The sequence below is a fragment of the Solea solea genome, chromosome 12 (genome assembly GCF_958295425.1).
Source record: "Solea solea chromosome 12, fSolSol10.1, whole genome shotgun sequence".
In the NCBI taxonomy this organism is placed as follows: domain Eukaryota; kingdom Metazoa; phylum Chordata; class Actinopteri; order Pleuronectiformes; family Soleidae; genus Solea; species Solea solea.
In genome coordinates, this window is record NC_081145.1 from 5,154,943 (window position 1) to 5,175,819 (window position 20,877).

The window sequence follows — 20,877 nt, forward strand, 5'->3', positions numbered from 1 at the left end:
TTTGTCCTCACATGTGTTTTTATTCGGCTCCTAAGCAAGCATCCTGAGGGAAGGTAACACAATCAGAGGAAACTGAAATAATACACCAGACCTCCCGAAGACAAAAACCGTCCTCAACACACACACACACACACACACACACCGCCCACCCCCCTCCGGTTTAGAGACATGCAGAGTCTGAAGCAGCCTGTACTAAAGCACTTATCAAAACAAAGGCCTTTTAAACACTTTTGCAAACATCCTCTGGAGAACTGCTGCTGAGTTTTATACAACATCTCCCCCTGGCTTTGAGAAGTGCTACAGTCCAAATTAGAGCCGTTTAGAATGGAGGGAGTTGCAAAGGAAAAGAGAAGGAGGAGTCAGTGTGTCAGTCTGCAGGACGGGGGTCTCCCTGTCTCACTGCACCGCTCTGCTGCCTGACTTCCTTTATTACTGTTAATGAGATACCCAGACTCACTCTGACAGAGAGTCTTAACTGTGCTATCTTAAGCTTTCTACTATCCTTCTCATCTTCCACCTTCTTCTCATCCACACCACTGCTCTCAACCCGAGTTTATTAGAGCCAACCTTTTAAAGACCACATATTATCCTGACCCAGTTCACTTATCACTTTATCACAAAATATTATTTTGAACCAATTAATCAGAGATACTATGAATTCTGAGCCAGAATGACTGGTCTAAACCAGTTCCCCCGTGTCTTCTCTTCCATTTTGACTTTCTATTTCCACTTCTTTTGTTTTTGCTTCTTTCTTTTTTGTACATTCCTTCTTCATATCTTATTTAAGTCTCTCTCTCTCTCTCTCTCTCTCTCTCTACTCTCATTAGAGAAGGTTTCCATCACAGGCAGTCCTAAATACTGGATCAGGAATATTCCTGCACTCTGAGTCTGAGACACATTAAGTCAGGTGACCTGAATTCACCGGAACTCCATTCAGTTTTCCCCCATCTTCCTTTGATGATGGTGTTGGATAATGCAGCATTCTCGATAGGCGTTAAACTCCTCATACCTTTTATATACTTTCATATACCTTTTTTATTAATATAGAATGTCTAACTGCTCATTCACAGTCCTTTTCTCTGCCCTCGTTAGGCTTTTAAAGGTCTAGTGTGTCATTTTTGGGATGGTTTATTGGCTGAAATGTAATATGCTCCTCAAAAGCATGTTTGTGTACGTGTATAATCACTTTGGTGTGTACAATAAGCCTTTCAATCGTAGAGAAGATATTTGCTTTACAGAGGCCGCCATCTTGCTCCAACATGTTTCTGCAGCAGAACAAACAAACGTGATTTATTACCAATGCAGAAGTATGAGAGAGAGAGAGAGAGAGTGGTGTTTACATCCTTTCTGGTATCACCATATGTTCCCTAGGAAAGAAAGAAAGAAAGAAAGTGGAGGAGTTCTGAATGTGTTGCAGTCTCACCATTAGATGTCAAGTAACGAGAACAGTAAGTCACAATAACAAGAGAAAATGCAAAAGGAAAGAAAAATGTGGGGGCTGTTCACACTCTGTGTCTTCTGTGTGCACAAATGCATTATTTTCAGTGGAGATGATGTCAGATAATGAGTGTCTCGCTGCATCTGCATCAGTCCATCATTCATATATCTCAACTTTTTGGAATGCAGCAAGCCCTCTCAGCACGTCGTTTCATATTTGGGCCAAAGAAGTAGGTCAAAGTGGTTTTTGGCCGTATATAACTACACGGGAACAGACTGAGACAGAAACTGGATGCGACATGTGCACTGTGTACAAAGTTTTTTAGAACAAAGGAAAGGAATTCAAAGTTATTGTAAAGAAAACAGATAATAATGCTGCATTGTTTTTTTTTTATTCTTCTGATTGTGTGAGAGATGGTGTCTTTCTGTTGTTTTTCACTGTATCAGAAGCAGTGCTGCAAATTTCATTGCAATCTTTTGCAAACGCATTCTATTCTATTCTTTGTATAATGAAGTCACAAACATCGCATGTGCAGCAGCAGCAGCAGCAGCAGCCTGTATGATTGTGCTGTGGCACCAGCAGACGGCAACATAATAATCATTTCTCTCACGAGGGAAATCGGCGGCACGTTCACACGTTCATACATCGGGCTGAGTAATATCGACTCAACAGCCTCCAGTCACACGTCTTCCTCTGGTGGAGTGACCCTCTAAGCGAGGTCAGCACAGACGGCCGTGTGAGCGAGCGCCGTTAGACAGAGTCTCTGGACCAGTCTCGGTCACTTATTCTCGTGTTGCCTCCCATTGGCATTGATTTTCAGCCACGCTGCACTGGATCGTTTTGCTTCTCATCTTTCCCTACTACCCCCCGACCCCCCGACCCCAAACCCCCCATTTGCAAAAGCAGGATATCCTGCGTAAGGATTGAGGATCCGCTGATAACAAACACAGGTGGCAGGACTTCCCTCTAGAATGTTGCATTCACCTGCAGCAGCAGCAGCAGCGTCTGTCCTGCAGCTCCCACGTTTGAGCGTTTTACGAGCCCTATTCTTGGTTGTGAAAAATGCAAAGTGACATGTTATCCAGCCAAACTCTTCCTCAGCAAGTTCAGCATCCCTGTAGATTATTATCCTAGACATGACAAGATAAACATCCTAAACAGACCCACTTTATTTCCCGTTACAGCGCTCGGTAATAACAGCTGACAGGAAGGTTTCTTGCGAGTCGGCAAATAAGCTGCGTCTCCTGGCAACACGGGATACGTTTGTTTTTAAATCGACAGAATCATACATATTCATTGCTGTGCGCTTCTGTGGTAGTCTGAGGCTCCACTGCATCCCATTTAGGCCGCGTTCCTCCCACTGAACTCACTGGTCCTCTGTTTCCTGTGAGAAAAGCCCTGTTCCTGATCATATTCCCTTCCCGCTGACGAGTCCCAGTACATTGTGATATGAAGCAGAGACATGGCAGCGAGACCCTAAAATAACCAGGATACACAATCCTCCCTGTGTCTCGGGGCTGGTGCATTTGCGTGTGTGTGTCGTCTGATAAACTGCGGGCGTTCGGTCAAAGCTTGGTGGATTTCTTGGAAGAAGAATCTCGCTGTGATCCGCAGCAGCTCCACTGAATCGGGCCGTGACTGTTCTTAATTCACTTTAAGTCCCTCCGACTCTCGCGTTCACTTCACCATCCATTTGTTCTCATGTTCCTCTGAACTGATGTCAGTAAATAGACTCAAGGCCGGGCCGGCAAATATCCACAACTGGCAATTTGTCCTCCAGCCTGAGCAATTATGGAGGTTGAAGTTGAACTTGTGACTTCCTACTGAAGAATTTTGATCACTCTCTCTGTCTGGCTGCCATTTTTGTTCTCATTGCCAAAGTCAGGATCTGTATGTGAGAAAATTGTTTCCCAGAACGACAGAGAGAGAGAGAGAGAGAGAGGTTTAGTGATGGGAGGGGTTGAGGCCATTCTCTCCATTTTTTTCCCCCCAGTTCTTTACTTTCTTGCAATCTTTTTTAACTTGTTTGCAACAAGCTGGAGGCGTGTTTTTGTTTGATATCTTTGCACAGTCACACACACACACACACACACACAAACACTCTTACGTTAGGTTCAGTTGGTGGTTGAGGCAGTTTACAGTATCTCCCTGGGGAAAGGGGGATTATTTGCATAGTTTGTCTGGAAAACATTTCCATTGCTCCGTTCCCAGATTTATCAAACGCCGTGTCAGTGTAAACGTGTGTGTGTGTGTGTGTAAAAGAGGAACACGATAGAAATGCTTGTCGGCGTCTGAACTGAAAAGATTCCTCGTGATTCATCAGCGGCTCAGCCACGAGGAAACAATTTTCTCGTCACGGGATCAAACTTTTACCCGTCATTCATGGTTTGTTGACATGAACGCGTTTGACGAGTCGAGCGGCGATTTGCGGTCCCGTTGCGTGTTAAATGTTTAAAAGCATGTGCACGTGTCATTTAGCCGCCGCCGCGCACCGTAAGCTTCTAAGCTGTGCCACGGTGAAATCTCTCCAGTGATGTGAGAATTCACTCGACGAGGTGACAGGATCACTTGATTAATTACAGGAATTACACATTCGCTTCCTCTCACTCGTCATCCCACATGAATAACCTCGGGTATAGAATTGCACTAATAGTTAGAACACAGCGACATTCCTGCTACAAAAGTTCACTTTATGCTGTTGCAAGTCACACATTCATATCCAGAATATAATGATTCCCGACATTGTTTTTGATTTCATCCAAAAAGGATTGCCAGACACCAAATCTTTCCCAGATATCAGGCGCCATGTTGGAGACCATTCAGATGTCAAACATGAGAAAACATGAGTTGCGATATCTGGCAGGCGGGAAATTAGGCCAAGGTTGAGCAGCTAAAACTTGATAAATCTGGCTGGTATCCCTCTAAATCCTTGACGTGTGTCTGGGCTGTGGCCAGAGTGGAGCTGAAATCTTCTTTTTTTGGAGGTGGTCCTGGTTCTGTTGAGTTTAACAGTGGCATTAGTGAAGGGGATATAAGGCTTTATAGAGTTTTAAGTTCAGAGGTTACAGGGCCTCGGTATAGGATGGTAATCCCAGTGGGATTATGAAGAGAATCTGGTGAATATCTGAGGAAATCCTGCTCAGATCCTCTGTTAGTGTGGATATTATATCCTCTCAACAGTGTGTTTACTGAACAGACGTTTACAGGGGTTTAAAGTGTGTGAGACGAGACGAAAACAATCGCAAGTTGACAGTTTACTAGTGAAGGATGAAATTATCACTCATCGTGATTAAAAAGCTCTTACAGTACGTGAAGTGTGCTGAATTTCTGTAATCGGAAATAGAGGACATTTATTAAAACATCACAATAAGCCATCGGAATAATATCGTGAATTATTTTGATCAGGATTTGGCAAAATATTAAAAACTGGAAACTTTCAATGGGAATTATGGGATTTTTTTTGCAAACATAGTCCAAATAATCATGACATTAGGGCAATAATTCAATAACAATACATAATCTATAATATATATATGTATATATATATACATATATATATATATATATATATACATATAGCTATTTTCTTCAATATTAATGTAACAGTGATGGTTGGTGTCTTCATCTTTTACTCAGAAGCAAAACTTTGTCAGGCATTTTATTTCAATACTTATCAACGTCACGTGATTTGAAACTATGAACACATGTGCCCACATGTTCATGAGATTCAGTTAGTTGGCAAAATGAAATCACCTTAAGAGCAAAAGCAATAATTCAACTTCAAAGCTAAAAAAAAAAGAAAAGAAAAATGAAGTCACTCCAGTGCATGATTGATCAGGTTTTTTATTTACTGAGCAACAGCTTCTTTTTCCCTCCTCACACTTTCATATTCCTCCTTTCCCCTCGGGTGAAATGGCCAAATGGAAGACATTCGATACGTTTACAATGACAGGATTCCCTTTGGACTCGAGGAATCACACACACACACACACACAGACTCACACAGACTCACACAGACCACACACTCTTGCCAAAGGGCTCTCCCTGCAGATGAGCTGGGTCATTTTTCATTACCTTGGCTCAGAGGAATCAAGTGTGCAGTAATGGAGCACAGTCACATTGAGCCAAAGCTATGGAGAGATAAATCCTGACACAGTGAAAGCCGGCCAGATACGGGGAAATGTCTATTCATTTCTCATTTCTCATTTGTCATTAGCATCCGTTTGGAGCGAGGTAAAATAACCGAGGCTGCACCATCTGTTTTCTTTATGTCGTTGCTTCTGCACACGTCTATCTGCCTCTTTTCCAGATTCTCCCCACATTCTCTTCTCTGCTCTGCCCCATTCAGACGGTGGGTTCCTCGCTGTCTTTTTGTCATTGTTGTAGATTGTTTTTCTTTCCTGTCTCTATTCCGATCCTGCACATAAATAAACACCACCTAAGCCAGAGTAGCCTGAGGGATTGCATGGTGGTATAGGACAAAAGGGGATGGGGAGGTGGATGGATCTGCTTTTGGAAAACAGCGAGTAGGTTGACTAAAGAGTGTCCTCGTCTCTGCCGTGCAAGGCTACGTCCACATGACTCTGTTTTTGTTAATTCTGCCACAGAGACACGGAGACATCACTCCCCAGAAATGAAGTTGTTTTCATTTCATGTCCGCATGATGATGCACTTAAACACATTCACTTTCTAGTTGTTTCTAATCAGCCATGACTATAGAGATCCAGATAGCACAGGAAAATATTATAATATAGTGCCAGTGTCGGTTTCAAGCCGCACACTTTAAATCCAGGGAGATGGAGCAATATGTATCGCAAACCTGACAGACTGATTATAACTGACCCCAAAAATGCTCCCGTGGTGCTTTTCACAAGTATGAAAACAGCTGGAACTGACATTATTCCAGACCTGCAGTAACCCAGCATCTCCCACTGACCGATCAACTTTCCATTATTCGACTCCAGAGGACACTTACACGTCGCAATAAAAGCACGTCAAATAAACAAGATATCGCTCCTTTATCTTCTCTTTTTATGACAGTGATCCACCGCTGCAGTGTCTTAGGATCTCTGGTGATCTACTGGAGTGGTCTCAGGTTTGCTCTCTCCACCATTTATGAAAACAGCCACTGAGGAGAAGAGCGCTGCCGGCGATCAACAGCGTGGCTTCTTGCCAAAATGGTGTTGTTTTGGTTTTGGTGTGATGGGATTGTGTGACGTGACGTTGTTGGCTGTGAACGAAAAGCTCCGTTAACACTTGCTCTCAATTTTAGTTTCAGCCTTGGCATCGTTTTCATAACAGAAAGTGTTGTTTGACATTCATACCGCTGAGACTAAGAATCAGCTTCCTGTTTACACTGACTCACATGCATGCTTTTATTCCCGGACAGTTTTGTTTTTCTACTGTTTTTTTTATATCATTTTTCATATCTTGTTGTACTGTTTACTTTTTTTTATTGCACTTTTTATGAACTGCTGATACTTTACTTGGCTCCTGGTGCACATGACTTGTTGTCTCTGCTGCTTTATTGTCATGTTCTAATGAAGCCTTGTTCACCAGTAATGAAATGATTTGTGCTCAGTGTCTGCTGTACTTTACAGAAGGAAACAGCAATACAAATAAAAAATGTGAAATAATCGGGTAAAGTAACTGAGGAGCTGGATGAGAGCGTAGTATTGGTGTAGCCCAGCTTTCATGACACTGTCATCAGCTGGATCGAGTAAACACCTTCACTTCATACCCTGTTACTTTAAGTTCAACCTCTAGGTCATACATGTGACGGGAACAGTGTCTTAGCATTGTCCTGCAGTGCCTCCTCCTCCTCCTCCTCCTCCTCCTCCTCTCTATGTCCTACATTTTTAGCAGAGAGGGCTTGATGGAGACGCCTAGATCTCCCACAAAGTCGTCATGGCAACTTTTGTTTGCAATTTGGCTTGGAGAGCACAGGGGATTGGAGCTGGTCAAACATTTAAATCAGAGTGTGTGTGTGCGTGTGTGTGTGCGTGTGTGTGTGCGTGTGTGTGTGTATGTGTGTGTGTGTGTGTGTGTGTCACCAAGAGATACAAGTAAGTGCTTTTAAAAACAAAGAGTTATTATGTGCAGAAGCCTTGGGAGCTCCTGTAAAGCCCGTACTTTGAATGATGTTGTTCTGTGACTGTCTCCCTAATTAGCCCGTATGGTCTTTGGAGCCCCTGAAGGACACACACAGACACACACACACACACAAAGGCGCACAAGGGCAAAATTAGCAAAGAGCAGAGGGAATTAAGGCACTTTTTAAACACCAAATCTATTTTCTCGTCCTCTTCCATCTTGCTCTGGTCTCGGGGTAAATGCAGAATACATCAGGGCTGTAACATCTGCACAGACGTGAACAAACGAACATAATCCCACCCCATAATCTTGCGTATGTCCTGGAGACTTACCACAACTGTTACCAAACCCATTAACCCAGGCCTTACCTCACTTCCACCTCGATGACATGTTATCTCCTTAAGCTTAATAGTTAAATAAAAAAGACTAGTTTCTATCATGCGACCATGTACACAAATGTAGGTCCCCACAACATGTGAGATACCAAGACTGCAAACACACACACACACACACAGGAGTTTGCAGACAGGGCTGTTTAATATTCAGCATGTTAAATGATGACTGTTTGGTATTCCAAACAGTCAGGACTGAGGACAGAGGGCACTGGAGTTCAGCCGGTCTGCACCGCACCCTGTCCTTGAGTTTAGGCTGCAAGCTGCATGTGTGTGTGTGTGTGTGTGTGTGTGTGTGTGTACATTTGTTACCTATTTAAGGCCCTTTCTGGCATAAACACTGAAGAGCTGTGCAAACCTGTGTGTAGGAGTGTTAAAAATGAGAAAAAACAGATTGTTGGGTCAGTGATTATGTCCAAGGTTAGGGGTTAAAGGGTTAGGGTTTGGGTAAACTCTCAGGAAATGTGTGTGTGTGTGCGTGTTCTTGTATTTGTTACCTCTTTAGGACCTTTTCTGGCATAAACCCTGACCTTGTCAGGACCAGTAGTCTTCATGGAGACCAAAACCTGGTCCTGATGAGTGAGAACCTTATTTCTGAGAAACTGGTTAAGTTTAAGCGTAAGATTTGAATTGTGGTTAGGTTAAGGCCGTTAACTGTTTGTGGTTAAAATTAGGGATAAAGCTTTGTTTAGGCTGTTCAAATGAATGTCATGCAGTGTCCTAAGAAGAATAGCTGTGCAAACCTCTGTGTGTACATTTGTGTGTGTATTCTTGTATTCATCCATTTGTGAGGGAGTGAGAGCATTTTTGCTGGTCCTCATGTTCTGTCAGCGTTTAAAGGGGCTGTTTCAGGGTTAGAGTTAAGGTCAGGGTAAGGGGCTTGGGAAGACAAAATATCTATTGTGTCCTCACCACAATGTGTTGCGCAAATGTGTGTATGTACTTAATAATAATAATAATGAAAATCCATTTTATTTTTGTTTACAGTTGAAAAAATACAATTGTGAAACAGTAAAATGAATAAGTTGTGCATAAGTTAATAACGCACAGAGGGGTTTGAAACGGAAGGATGGATAAAACAATCAAAGTGGATGATGTTAGTTTGAACAGATGTGTTTTCAGATGGGATTTGAAAGCGGAAAGAGAGTCGGAGTCACGGATGTCTGTAGTTGTATTTGCTCTTTCGGACCTTTTCTGGCATAAACACGCAATAGCTGAGCAAACTTGTGTGTGTGTGATAGCAGATTTTTGGGTCAGTAATAATGTTAAAGGTAGGGGTTAAGGGTTAGACGGACTTTTCAGGAAATGAATATTTGAAAAAGTGTTGTGTGTGTGTGTGTAGTAAGCTTTGAGCACAAGGATATTTAATCTGGTCCTTGCAACTTTAAAGGTCTTTTTGAGGGTTAAGACTTGGTTTTAGGGCAAGGGTTAGGTATGGAGGGGGGCTAGGGAATGTACTGTGAGTGCATCCTACTTAAACAACTACTTATTTGTAGTTGTTTATTTCATGAAGTGATGTCAGCAATGAAGATGAAATGAAGACAAGGTTCAATGAGTTTACAGAAAGAGTACACACACACACACACACACACACACAGACTATACATTTATATATAGAGCAGTCTAAGCAGTGCAGCACTGAATACCCTGCTCTACGTCACACATGCATTGCCAGCAGTATCGGTCGCTCAGGTCTACGGTGATTTCTCACCGTGTGAATTATAGATGAAGAGAGGAGGTGTGGGGGGTAAAAGATCCCTCCCATGTGAATGACACATACGCCCAGATCCTTGCAGATCGACACCCCCATGATCACCAACACTGGGCTTGATTCAGATAAAAGACATGACATCACTCATACCTGTTTGCCCTTAGTGTGTGTGTGTGCTGCACACTCCCCTCACCGCTGTGTCCTCTGTCCTTCCTCAGAAGCTTCTTCAGTTACTGAATCACCTCAGATCTATTACAAACACAGAGCAGATGTATGGAAGGGAACGCCCACTAAGATATACAGCACCCACACACACACACACACACACGCACACACAATGGCGGTGCTTATAGTAGCTTCATCAACTAAGTGCTCCCTTTGGTCTGGAATTCATGGAATGTCTCTCCTGTGTCAGTGAAGGGCGACGCGGACGTGAAAAATGAAGAGTCTTTCTTTTTCCTCTCTCCTGTGGGAAAGAAAGAGTGGAGTAATCCTTCCTGACGACTTTGAATACAGCTCATCACTATAAATAAACAAGTGCAAACACATTCAAAGTGTTGGTAGCATGAAAGACAAATGGCCCACATGCAGACTAAACACAGTGGCCACTGGTGACTTGTTCGCGTGCTGCTGACACACTGTGGCGCACAGGGGGGGCTTTTATTTTCTCGGATTTCACAGACGAGGGACGTTTTCTGACGTCTGTATTAAATATAACTTCAGCCTCTTCATACGAGTGTGCGCGTGCACATGTGGACGACATCGTGAGCCAGTTGTTTTCTGTGACACAGCTTTGGGGATAAGTGACAGTACAAAAGAAGAGAAACTGAGAGACTGGGCTAGTGAACTGAGGGAAGGAGAGAGGATGCAAATGAGTAAAGGATGTGGGCTTGATCCCAGCGACTTAAAAGAGATTATGAGGATTCGCTTTATTGATTTAAGATCAGACAATCAGTGCATTTACATGATTTGGGATAGAGTTGAGGCCCATTTATACTCAGACAGACGGAGCCTTTCATCCTCACTTTGCGTGCACTAGGTCTTTATGCTGCAACAGCGCTAACCACTACTCCACCGTGTGTACTTTTTTACACTGGGACAAGGACAGTAGTCAGATTAAATAATGGCATGAGTGTGACCTTTCAGTAAGTAATCTGAAAAGAATGAAAGGAATCATTTCAGATTATCAAGAATTCCTCAAGAGCAAGGTGAAGCTGTTTGGGTTATGATAACGATGCAATTTTAAAATTTAGAGTTATTCAAAACACTAATTCCCTGCTTTTATTCCTATTTCCCTAACACGGCAAAGTCTTTGTTGAATGTGTTTATTTTTTAAGCTCCTCTGGGTGCACATGGCAGTTACGTTGAAATGACACTGTGAAAGCAGAGATGGATTTGTGCGGATTCGGCACAACTAAAGCCTGGATCACATCAAATCTACCCTGTGATACCTTCATTGTGCCTATGCTGATACACCTCACAGTCAAATATACATCTCAACCGGTCAGTTTGAATCAAAGTTGTTGCTCCAGCTGAAAATGAAGGGAAAATTAAAAAAAATTAAAAACAGTGAGAAAGGTTTTTGGTTAAGTCTGCGAATGGAGCTTTGTAGTAAAAGGAGAACAAAGCAGAGCTGGCTACAGAAATATCTGCAGTTTGTTTGAAGAGCCAGTGTGTTTCTGATTTAAAAACAAAAAAACGCCCTAACTGGAACCACATTGCCGTCCCAAAGACACTCACGGGCAGGGAGGGCGGGAGGGTGGAGCCAACAGACACACAGAAAAACAAGCGCACACACACACACACACACACACAGACCTATAAATAAATATATATATATATATATATACAGTATATGAAATGTAAGTCGCACATACGCTCTCTTGAACAAACAAAACTTTCTGTTTCTCCAGACGTTTCAGGCTGTTTTTCCACGACCCTCTCTGCGCCGTCTCAGTCCGCTGCTGCAGGAGACACTCGGTGGACAATATCTGTCCCTGCTATTCTTTTACGTTAGGTTTTCAATCACCCTTTGAAGTGAAACGGTGGCGTGTCGAGAGCGACAGTGTAACTTTCTGTATGTATTGAAATGTAATCCGCGCCATATGCAGATTGAAACTGATGACGCCACATTCAGCTCCACTGATCTCGGCGGCGTCGTAAATCATCTGCCTGTGTCAGACCACGTTGGCTCTCTCAAAGTGATGTGTGTGTTTGTTTAGTCTCCACAGATATGGAGGAGAAGTGGGCGAGACACAGACACAGACACAGGCACAGACGGAGAGTGTGCCGGTCATGTGTGTGCGTGTGTCAGTTTTAACTGCCTACCGCAGCGTCCCACAGTCGGGGCTTATAGAGATTCTCCAGCTTGCTTCAATTAGCCATTTGCTGCTGTTTATATCCCATTCCACCAATATAGGTTACCTTTTCCAGCCCAGACCATCCACCCCGTCTCCCAGCTCAACCCCTAAAACCTGACTCTAATACCCACCTCCTGTTTAAACCACCTCACCCATTCTGATCTACCACCCCCACCCCCTTTTGGAGCCCTGCTCCATAAAATACACCAGATCAGCACCTCATTACAACCACACCTCAGCCCAGAATAGAAGCCCCTGGCTCCATGACAAGGCTCTGTCAGGACCCAGATATGTCACACCTACAAGTGTTTCTCCACTTGTGCATGTTGGCAACATTCTCTGCGGGTCCCTGAAAGGTGACCGTGTTTAGGGGAGTAAAGGAGCGCGAGGACTGGACAAACAGCTGTGCGGCTGCTCACTTCTTGGCCTGCCTTGCTTCCTTTCCTCCTTCCTTTTCCTCTCTTATTTTATGAATCTATCATTCAGGTTCTCTGGAGGTGGTCACATCCTTTCCAAACAGAGGCAATCATTTATAAACTCCTGTCACTTTCTGCAGCTTTTCTGCAGCCTCCCTTCTGTCTTTTTCTTGTCCCCTCCTCCCCTGCGCTGGTCAAACAACAGTGTCCTTGTGATCGCTGACTGAGGAAGCAACTAATAAAATGGAGATGTGCGTTTGACCAGTGAAAGTAAACGGAGGAATGAGTGTGTGTATTAAAGCCAAAGACAGAGTCATCTGGAGATGTTTAAGTTGGACAGGCCAGTTTCCGGTGTCTGGAACAGGCCAAAAATATCCAGAAACAGAAAAATCCAGCAGGGACAGGAAAGGATACACCTCCCTGTTTCTCATGTGACCTTCTGCATTCTGCAAACTCAAGCTGAACTGTGGGGCTTGAAGGGGATAACCTATGGTAGCAACATAAGAAAAAAGAAAAAAAAGCCAAGCACATTAAGTTTAACTGCATCTTGCTGAATGTCTTGGAAGAGAGTGTTCCTGATACATTCTGCAAATTTAAAGTCGTATTTCAAATATGGTGCAGTTGCATTTTGTTCAGATGAACTCTGATACTGAACGACAACAAATCTTTAGTGCAGCTTAGCCACAAAAAAAGGGTTTAAAGAAATGATGTTCATTGAACCCATAGCATTTACATTTTAAAAGTTAAAATGCTGTATAAATACAAACCTTTGCGACATGTAACCTCATTGAAACATTTTATTTACTTTGACTATTTGAAAATAAAAAAAGCATTTTAAGACATCTAGATATCTAAACAGTGTTGAGCTTAAGTTACTTGGTTTTATTTTGGAGCTCATTTAGTGCACATTTGCACATCTGTTCCACAAGTTTTGGTGTAAATAACACAACTATAATTAATTCAATTTATAGTATTAATAATAGTCACACACTGGCTACTCTGAGGTGGTGGGAGCGGGGGCCCCAAATCAAATTCAGCTTAGGTCCCCAAAACCACTTGGGCCGGCGCTGACAGTATGTATGCATATTGTCCATGTGCTCGGCACTGTGTGGTTTCACAATGTTTTCATAACATGGGGATTACTCATGTTGTAATACAATAATACCCTGGTCTGTGCACGGCGAGTCATTCAAAGTCATTTATTGACAGTAGGTAATGGCTAATCCCTGCCTTCACTGCGCTCTTTAGCATCTATTTATGGTGCCAAAAAAACGAGACTGATTTTCTGTTATGTTAACAACTTGTGGTTTCAACGGCTGCTGCTCCAGCTGTGTCAGGTGAACACAAGTAACACAAGTGCCCAATTTAGGTCATATAAAAAAAGAGGGGGGGGAGAGAGAGTCAGACCAACGGCTGCAGTGACCGAGGGCCAAAGAAAATCATTCATGCAGGCCAAACTGAGAGCAACCAGTTTGTGTTTGAAAGTGCAGACAGGAAGTGACAAAAAAAAGTTAGAGGGAGAGATCCCAGTGAATTGAAATGTAACGATGTTAAGACGTAAAAGAAGAAATAAACATAAATCTATTTTTTTTAAAATGCACATGTATTGGCCTGTTTTTATGAGCACTATACAGTCATATGAGGACAGTCTTTCAAGGGAAACCCTGCTTCACTGGAGCTGCAGTTGACTCCACGGTGCAGTAAGACTGTCATTGTGATTTATCAGCCATTCGTCAGCTGTTACCTCTGCTACATGCTGTTGTATCCCTGTCTGTCTGTCTGTCTGTCTGTCTGCGATAACTTAAATAGTAAAAGTGCATATGTTGATGAGATGTGCTGGTGATGTGGGTCCATGAGAGAAACTATTAGAATGTGGACGTGATCCAACCAGAAAACATAAAGCGTGTTCAGCCCCAGTTTGATATTTACAGTGTAAACGTTGCACATGGTATGTGGTCTATACTGAGAGCAGTGCTTGTTGTTATGTGTTAGAAAGTAATGTGATAGTGTGTACTTAGGATAAGATAAGATAAGATAATCCTTTATTAGTCCCTATAGGACTATAACGTTTTTAATTTTATAGTCCTTTTTTAGACTTTAAAAAATGAAAAAAGAATATACATTATAGACATAATATATACAGTATGAGCTTGATATTTACAGTATAAACAAAGGATATTATATATGTATATAGCACTTACTTGGTGTACGCTTGATTTAATCAGCTGCAAAGAGAATAGTGTTGTGTGTGTCATTCCTACTATTAGATTATACTTTTATTTTATACTTTTCATTTTATGGACCAGATTAATCGAGAGAATAGTCGATTAAGAAAATTATTGTTAGTTGCGGTCCTAATTTCTACAAGTTTCTATTCTCAAAGGTACTTTTTAAATGCAGTGATCTGTGATGTAGGTTCTCACTGCTGAGGGAGAGAGAGGGAGAGAGAGAGAGCAGCACTTTCTCATGGCAGTGAACTGCAGCAGAAAACTCCCCCCTCGCTCCCCCCTCACTCCCACCTCTCCTCTCCTCTCCACTCTCCGCCCCCTCGTCTTGCCTCCATTATTCCCGTGTTTTCGAGGCAACTCCGGTGACAGCAAGAGACACAGCCAGTGAGTGACGGCTGCTGCCCGGACTGCTACCGTAGACCGTTACCTGCGTCCTCCGGTCGCGTCCCCCCCACGCACTCCCCCCTCCCCCGGTTAGTGAACGAACGTTGGTACGGTCCACTGTTATCCTTGCGTTCGCCGGTAACGAGAAGGAGGAAGAGCAGGAGGAGGAGGAGATAGAGGAGAAGGAGGAGGAGGTGGAGGAGGTTTGGCTACCGGGACTGGACCCGTGAGAAGCTGCCCGCTTTCGGAGGGAGGGATGAGAGAGAAGCCGTTATTCAGCGGCGTGTCTGAGTGTTGAATGGCGAGGATATGCGACATAGCAGCTACGTAGTGTTTCGAGGATACAGGAGATACGCAGCGACCTGATACTCAAACGTAAACTAATGGTCACTAACATGGATGCTGATGTGCCGCCTCCCCTAGGCCGGCAGGGAAGAGGGGTGTTTTTTGATGATTTCACGGCAACAACACGACTCGTTTCTCACTGGGATTAATATTTTCTGCTTTTATTTTATTACATTTTATTTTTATCCCTGGAACTGGCGTTATTTGTGTGTGGGAGCCTCGCGAGGAGCGTTTGTTTGCAAGGTAACTAACTAATTATAACGTTACTGCCTTAGCAAGCACTGACCAAGCATCTGTGTGTGTGTGTGTGTGTGTGTGTGTCAGCTCCAGAGCAATAATGAAAGACTGTGGCTGCTCTGCTCTCTCGACTCTGTTGACTCACAGTCTTCATTTTGTTTAATTTCACTCTTTCTTGTGACTAACTCAGACCTGGATAATGTCATTACTGTAAGTTGGACCAGACCAGACCAGACCAGACATTCAGTCCAACCCAAACTTCAGAGGGTTTAGGCCCCTAAAAATGAAGCAAAACTTAGGAGACACACACACACACACACACATTCAAATGTGAACAAGAATGTAGCAAAACATTGAAGGTAACAAAGATTTCTGTTCCAGTCACTTAAACACATTCCTTACTGTTCAAAATCACTGCATCAGGATATTGGAAAAGGAGAACCATGGAATCCAATTATGATCCAAAATTCCTAAATATGACAAATACTCCATTTAGCACATACTAAAGTTAATTAAATACAGCAACAGGATTGTTAACTGAGTTATGTTTATTTCTTCTTTCGGAGAGAAGCAGAATATTCGTTCCACAGCTGCATTATGTTTTATACTCAGGCGGTGATACAAAACAAAACTAAGCAAAACATCATATTTCAGTATATTTACTACATTTTTGATTTTCCTGCCTGTTGTATCTATATCATTTCTTTGTCTTTGTTGTTTTATTGCAGTTGGCAACCCTAATGTAGCATTTCCACCTTTCTCTGGATTAAAAAGTCCAGTGTGTACAAATGATTGAATTATCTAGTGGTGAGACTGCAGGTTGCAACAAATGGAGGACTCCTGCATCGACCCCCTCACTTGAGCTATGATGCCGGAAAGGATCGTGTTGTTCTTCGTTTGTGTAGCAAGCTCATGCTTCAAAGCTAGAAAAGGCTTACTCTAAGGCAATGGAATCCAATTAATGTTCATTCTAAGGTGATTATACGTTTATAAAAATATACAGTAGGCTTTGGTGTCTAGAGCTTTGACTGGCACTCCAATTTATGGGTAAGATATTTGACTTAAGCCCATAAAACCCTCCTAAATGTCACAAACTGGACCTTTAATCTTGTATTTCAGTCTTCCATTAATTGCTTATATTTACAAAGCCGCATCATCTCCCTATCTGAGGCCCACCGGCAATAGCTGCGAGGACAGCCAGTGGGCCGTGACCCACACTTTGGGAAGCACTGGGCACCAAATTCAATTAAAATCTTGGCGAGTCATGATTCAGACATGAGCTGTGAGGTGGTGAAGGACGAAACATGTTTCTTTTCAGCTGAACCTCATTATAACGTAAAGTAAATATATCCACGCAGTGAGAGCGGTTGTGAACGTACACCGCAACGCTCCGGATTCAATTACACCACTTTAAACTTGAAATATTCCAAATCTCCCAATTGTTATGTTCTGTGTTGTTTTCCTCAGCGCTGTTTAATGACAACACGCTATTCATAGAAACGTCAGTACATCTGATTTCACGGTGGATAGAAGCTCAGTAGCATGTGTCCAACGCCACAAAGTGAATTTTATGACTTAAACCAATAAGCGTCTGTGTCTGCCAGATTGCTCTGCACAAGTTTAGCCTCCAGGCAACAATTTGTTACCTTGACATTCGGGTTTGAACTATTCCCAGGTGCCTGAAGCTGAGTGCCAGTGAGTGAGTGCGGACTTCAGTGTGGATGCAAACACTATCTGCATTGCAGTTTAAAGTATTCTGCAGAAAATTCTGATGTTTTTTTTTCTCTTGCTCTTGCAGCAGGTGTGGATATAGTGGAGTTAAGGTTTAGATTTGTGTAGCCAGCTAAATGTTTTGTTGCTCGACATCATCCTTTGATATGTTATCAGGGTTCTTTATTTTTATTATTCTAACCAGTAGTCATGGTATTAATTACAAACCACTGTATACAGTGTAAACATGGAAAGGTTTGGAAATGAAACACCAGGAGTGAAGGAAACAAAAGGCTAAATGTGTGTGTGTGTGTTCCAGGTGTTACTCATGTTGTGGTGACCTACATTTGAAGTCAAACTATGGGGACTTGTCTTCCTTATGGGGGACAAAAGTCAATGAAATGTCCTCTGAATTCATGGAAACCAAACTCTATCTCCATCTCTCTCTGTGTTACTGACTGTGTGCACAGGTGCACCCAATCCAAAGCCTCAAACCACACAAGATCAAGGGTTAGTGGGTGGGTAAACCAAACCCTTCAAAGAAGCTTGAAGCCACTCATGCACGCGCGTGCGCACACACACACACTCAGACAAATTCAAAGTTCACACAGGGATGAGGTCTCTCACTCAGCTCTCTGCTAAACTCTCGCCTCTGACTTGCCACGTGAATGCCAGCTGGGCCGGAGTGGTGTGAGAAAGTATGTGTATGTCGTACTCATGTCGTTGACACGCCCTTACCGAATTGCAGGAGCCTCAGGTGAACAACATGATCCTTCTCATGGCTATGAGTTACAAACCGGTTTGTGCTCGTGCTCATGTTTACGTGGCACCTGTGCTTTGATGAGACTTCTCATCAAATTCACGACAATAAGATCCCCTCAGTCTTTCTCTGAGGGATGAGCAGATACAATACTCAGTATCGGTCAAAAGATAACATGTAAAATATGATACAATCCAAAAAATTATATATCAAATGTTTTTACTGTGCACAGATTGGATAACTATCAAATAAAAATCAGTAACATCATTTTAGCTGCGTCATGTTGTGGGCTGTTAATTTCCTCTTTATGGGAGAAGAATATTTGTTATAGAGTTGGAGAATTATGTCTTTGAGCTTGAAATGCATCAGCATCATAGTTAAAAAGGTCTAAAATCACTGTGTCAGACACAGAAAAGTGGCATTGTGCCGTCCCAGCCATGAGCCGTGTTTCCATCTAGTGGAACAGTTCAGTTTGGTTCAGTATGGTACATATGTTTTTTGCATTTCCATTAGGAATAGTACCAAAATAACCAGTCCCTACATTCCATTTTCTGGCACCCTTCCCTTGGGGTAATAAAGCATAATGGTACGGTAAGGTTAGTTTGGAGCGAGACGTGAATATGTGAATATTGAACCACAACAACTACACACTTCTTCAACTCCTGCAGACAAACAGCCGAAAATGCTGCTGGATGTTCTCCATTGTTGTATGTTGTGATGCCACAGTACATCGTTGTCGTTGCACCAGTATATCGTCACGCTGTGTATGTTGTTGACCTGCGCACCGCCTAACTAGTAAAGGCACCATTCTCAATGGAAACGCGAGCCAGACCCAGGGCTTTACCATTCCAAACCGTACCATACTACACCAAAGCGAACCATATCACGATGGAAGCACAGTGTTACAATCCCTTCTTCAGCATTTGGGACCCTTTCCACTCCACCCTTTTACACACCCACACACCCCCCGGGTCACCCAGATGTGAGGGAAGTGTGGGAGGAGCCGGGCAGTGTTTGTGTCCCTCAAGGGTCCCAGCTTCCTGTTCACACACACAAACACACAGTCTGCTACATTTGTTTTTAAGCAAATCTTAATTCTTTTCTTCAGTTCATTTTCCTTTGCTCACCCCTTTTTTTTTGCAGTAGTAGCAAACTCTCAGACAGTCTTTGGGAAACAGCTTAGCTTTATCTGTGGTGTGAACTGTTTGGTCTAACGTGTGTGTGTGTGTGAGCTGAGTGTTTCCCACAGTTGGCTGTTTCATCATCGCACCTGCTTCAGTGTTTATGGATGAACTCGGCAGATGGATATTATCAGTGTGATTTGCAGCTCTGTTCTGTAAACCTTGTATCAACAACGCAGGCGAACACTTGAGTGAACGTTAGCAGCAGCCAGATTTACTCTCGATGGTGACTGCGCTGATGGATGGAGTTCTGGCTCATTGTGTGTAGTTAGCTGTGCTTACTTTGTGAAACTTCATTTTTGAGATACCGCACAGAGATGTGCTTATTTTTTTATCATTCAATATCATAATTTTTGTAAGCCTGGACGATATGGTGTATAAATAATATCTCGATATAAAGCTGCACACAGGTTGTTTTTCTAAGCTCATGATGAAGTTGATGAACTTTTGCGATGTTTGCACTTCTCAAATGAGAGTGACACTACACTGTAAATACGCACTTTATTTCAGACAATATCTGGTTTATTTATTTTTTAAGGTTAAATGAAGGATATTTACATGTGTTTGAAACAATGAAATTGACTAGAAATGACTAAATATGGTCAAATTCTGCTATAACACAAATAATTAAGCTTAGAATTAAACAAGTGACCTTTTTAAATATAATGTCCTTTGCATGTCTTTTTTTAATCAGTATATAATGTTTATTTTAAAATATATAGCGTATTTCACACATAAATATGATGATTATTAATGCAACAACCTTATAGATATAGATATAAAAGCCCTCATTTATATATAATGTGTGAAACATGTAATAAGTGTCCCTTGTTTTGTTTTTTTCTCAGATGACAGAGGGGAGGCGATGTCAGGTCCACCTCCTCGATGACAGGAAGCTGGAGCTCCTCGTACAGGTGAGTCTCTCATCGTCCTGCCTGTCTTCCTCTCTCTCTCTCTCTTTCTTCACACTTTCTTTGCAGACTCTCGCATCCTCAGAGCGAGGGAGGAATAATGTCTGTTATCCTGTGGGACTCAAATGCTGCTGATCAAGGGAAATGTGGTCAGCAGTAGGTGACTTAGCACTTTTGGGATGCTCACCTGATCTCTCACCATTCACACACACACACACACACAAACTTCTTCCTGCACTTGCTCTTCTTTATCACTGATCGTTACGTTCATTTTGGTCGTTTAAAGGACAGAGCGTTTGGGTTTTGCTTCAAATAATAAAGAAGCAGCTCTCTGGGGTCTGACCATTACCTGATTCCTCCGTAAAAGGAGAAAGACAAAAGCAGGTAATTGTCCTGGAACAAGTGGGAAATAGGAAGATTGACACAGAAACTCGGGAGGCAGTGAAAAGTGAGATGAGAGCTCAGAAATGGAGAGACAGGAGAAGAAACTAAAAGGATGGGAGCAGAGAGAAAATGGAACGCCAAAGGATAGGTCTGCTGACTTTCTGATTTGATTACTCTGCCAGAACTGATCTTCTCTTTCAAATTGGTATTTCTATCTGCTCTCTCACTCTCACTTCAACTCTCCATCTCTCTGACCTTCCTCTCTCCATATCTCTCACTATCACTCCACTTCTTCACTCTTACCTGCATTTCCCTGTCTGACTGTCT

The 20,877-nt window shown here is 42.6% G+C and overlaps 1 protein-coding gene across 8 annotated transcripts in view; it reads left to right on the plus strand.

Moving 5' to 3' along the window:
- frmd4a (FERM domain containing 4A) overlaps positions 1 to 20,877 on the plus strand; it is a 134,277-nt gene that overhangs the window by 69,775 nt on the left and 43,625 nt on the right. For 7 of the 8 annotated variants that reach the window (XM_058644845.1, XM_058644848.1, XM_058644844.1 and 4 more), the window contains exon 2: positions 20,104 to 20,169. In XM_058644845.1, the coding sequence (XP_058500828.1) occupies positions 20,104 to 20,169 (66 nt within the window). Of the gene's footprint in view, positions 1 to 15,010; positions 15,611 to 20,103; positions 20,170 to 20,877 lie in introns of those variants that run through there. The other variant, XM_058644841.1, reaches the window with a different exon arrangement.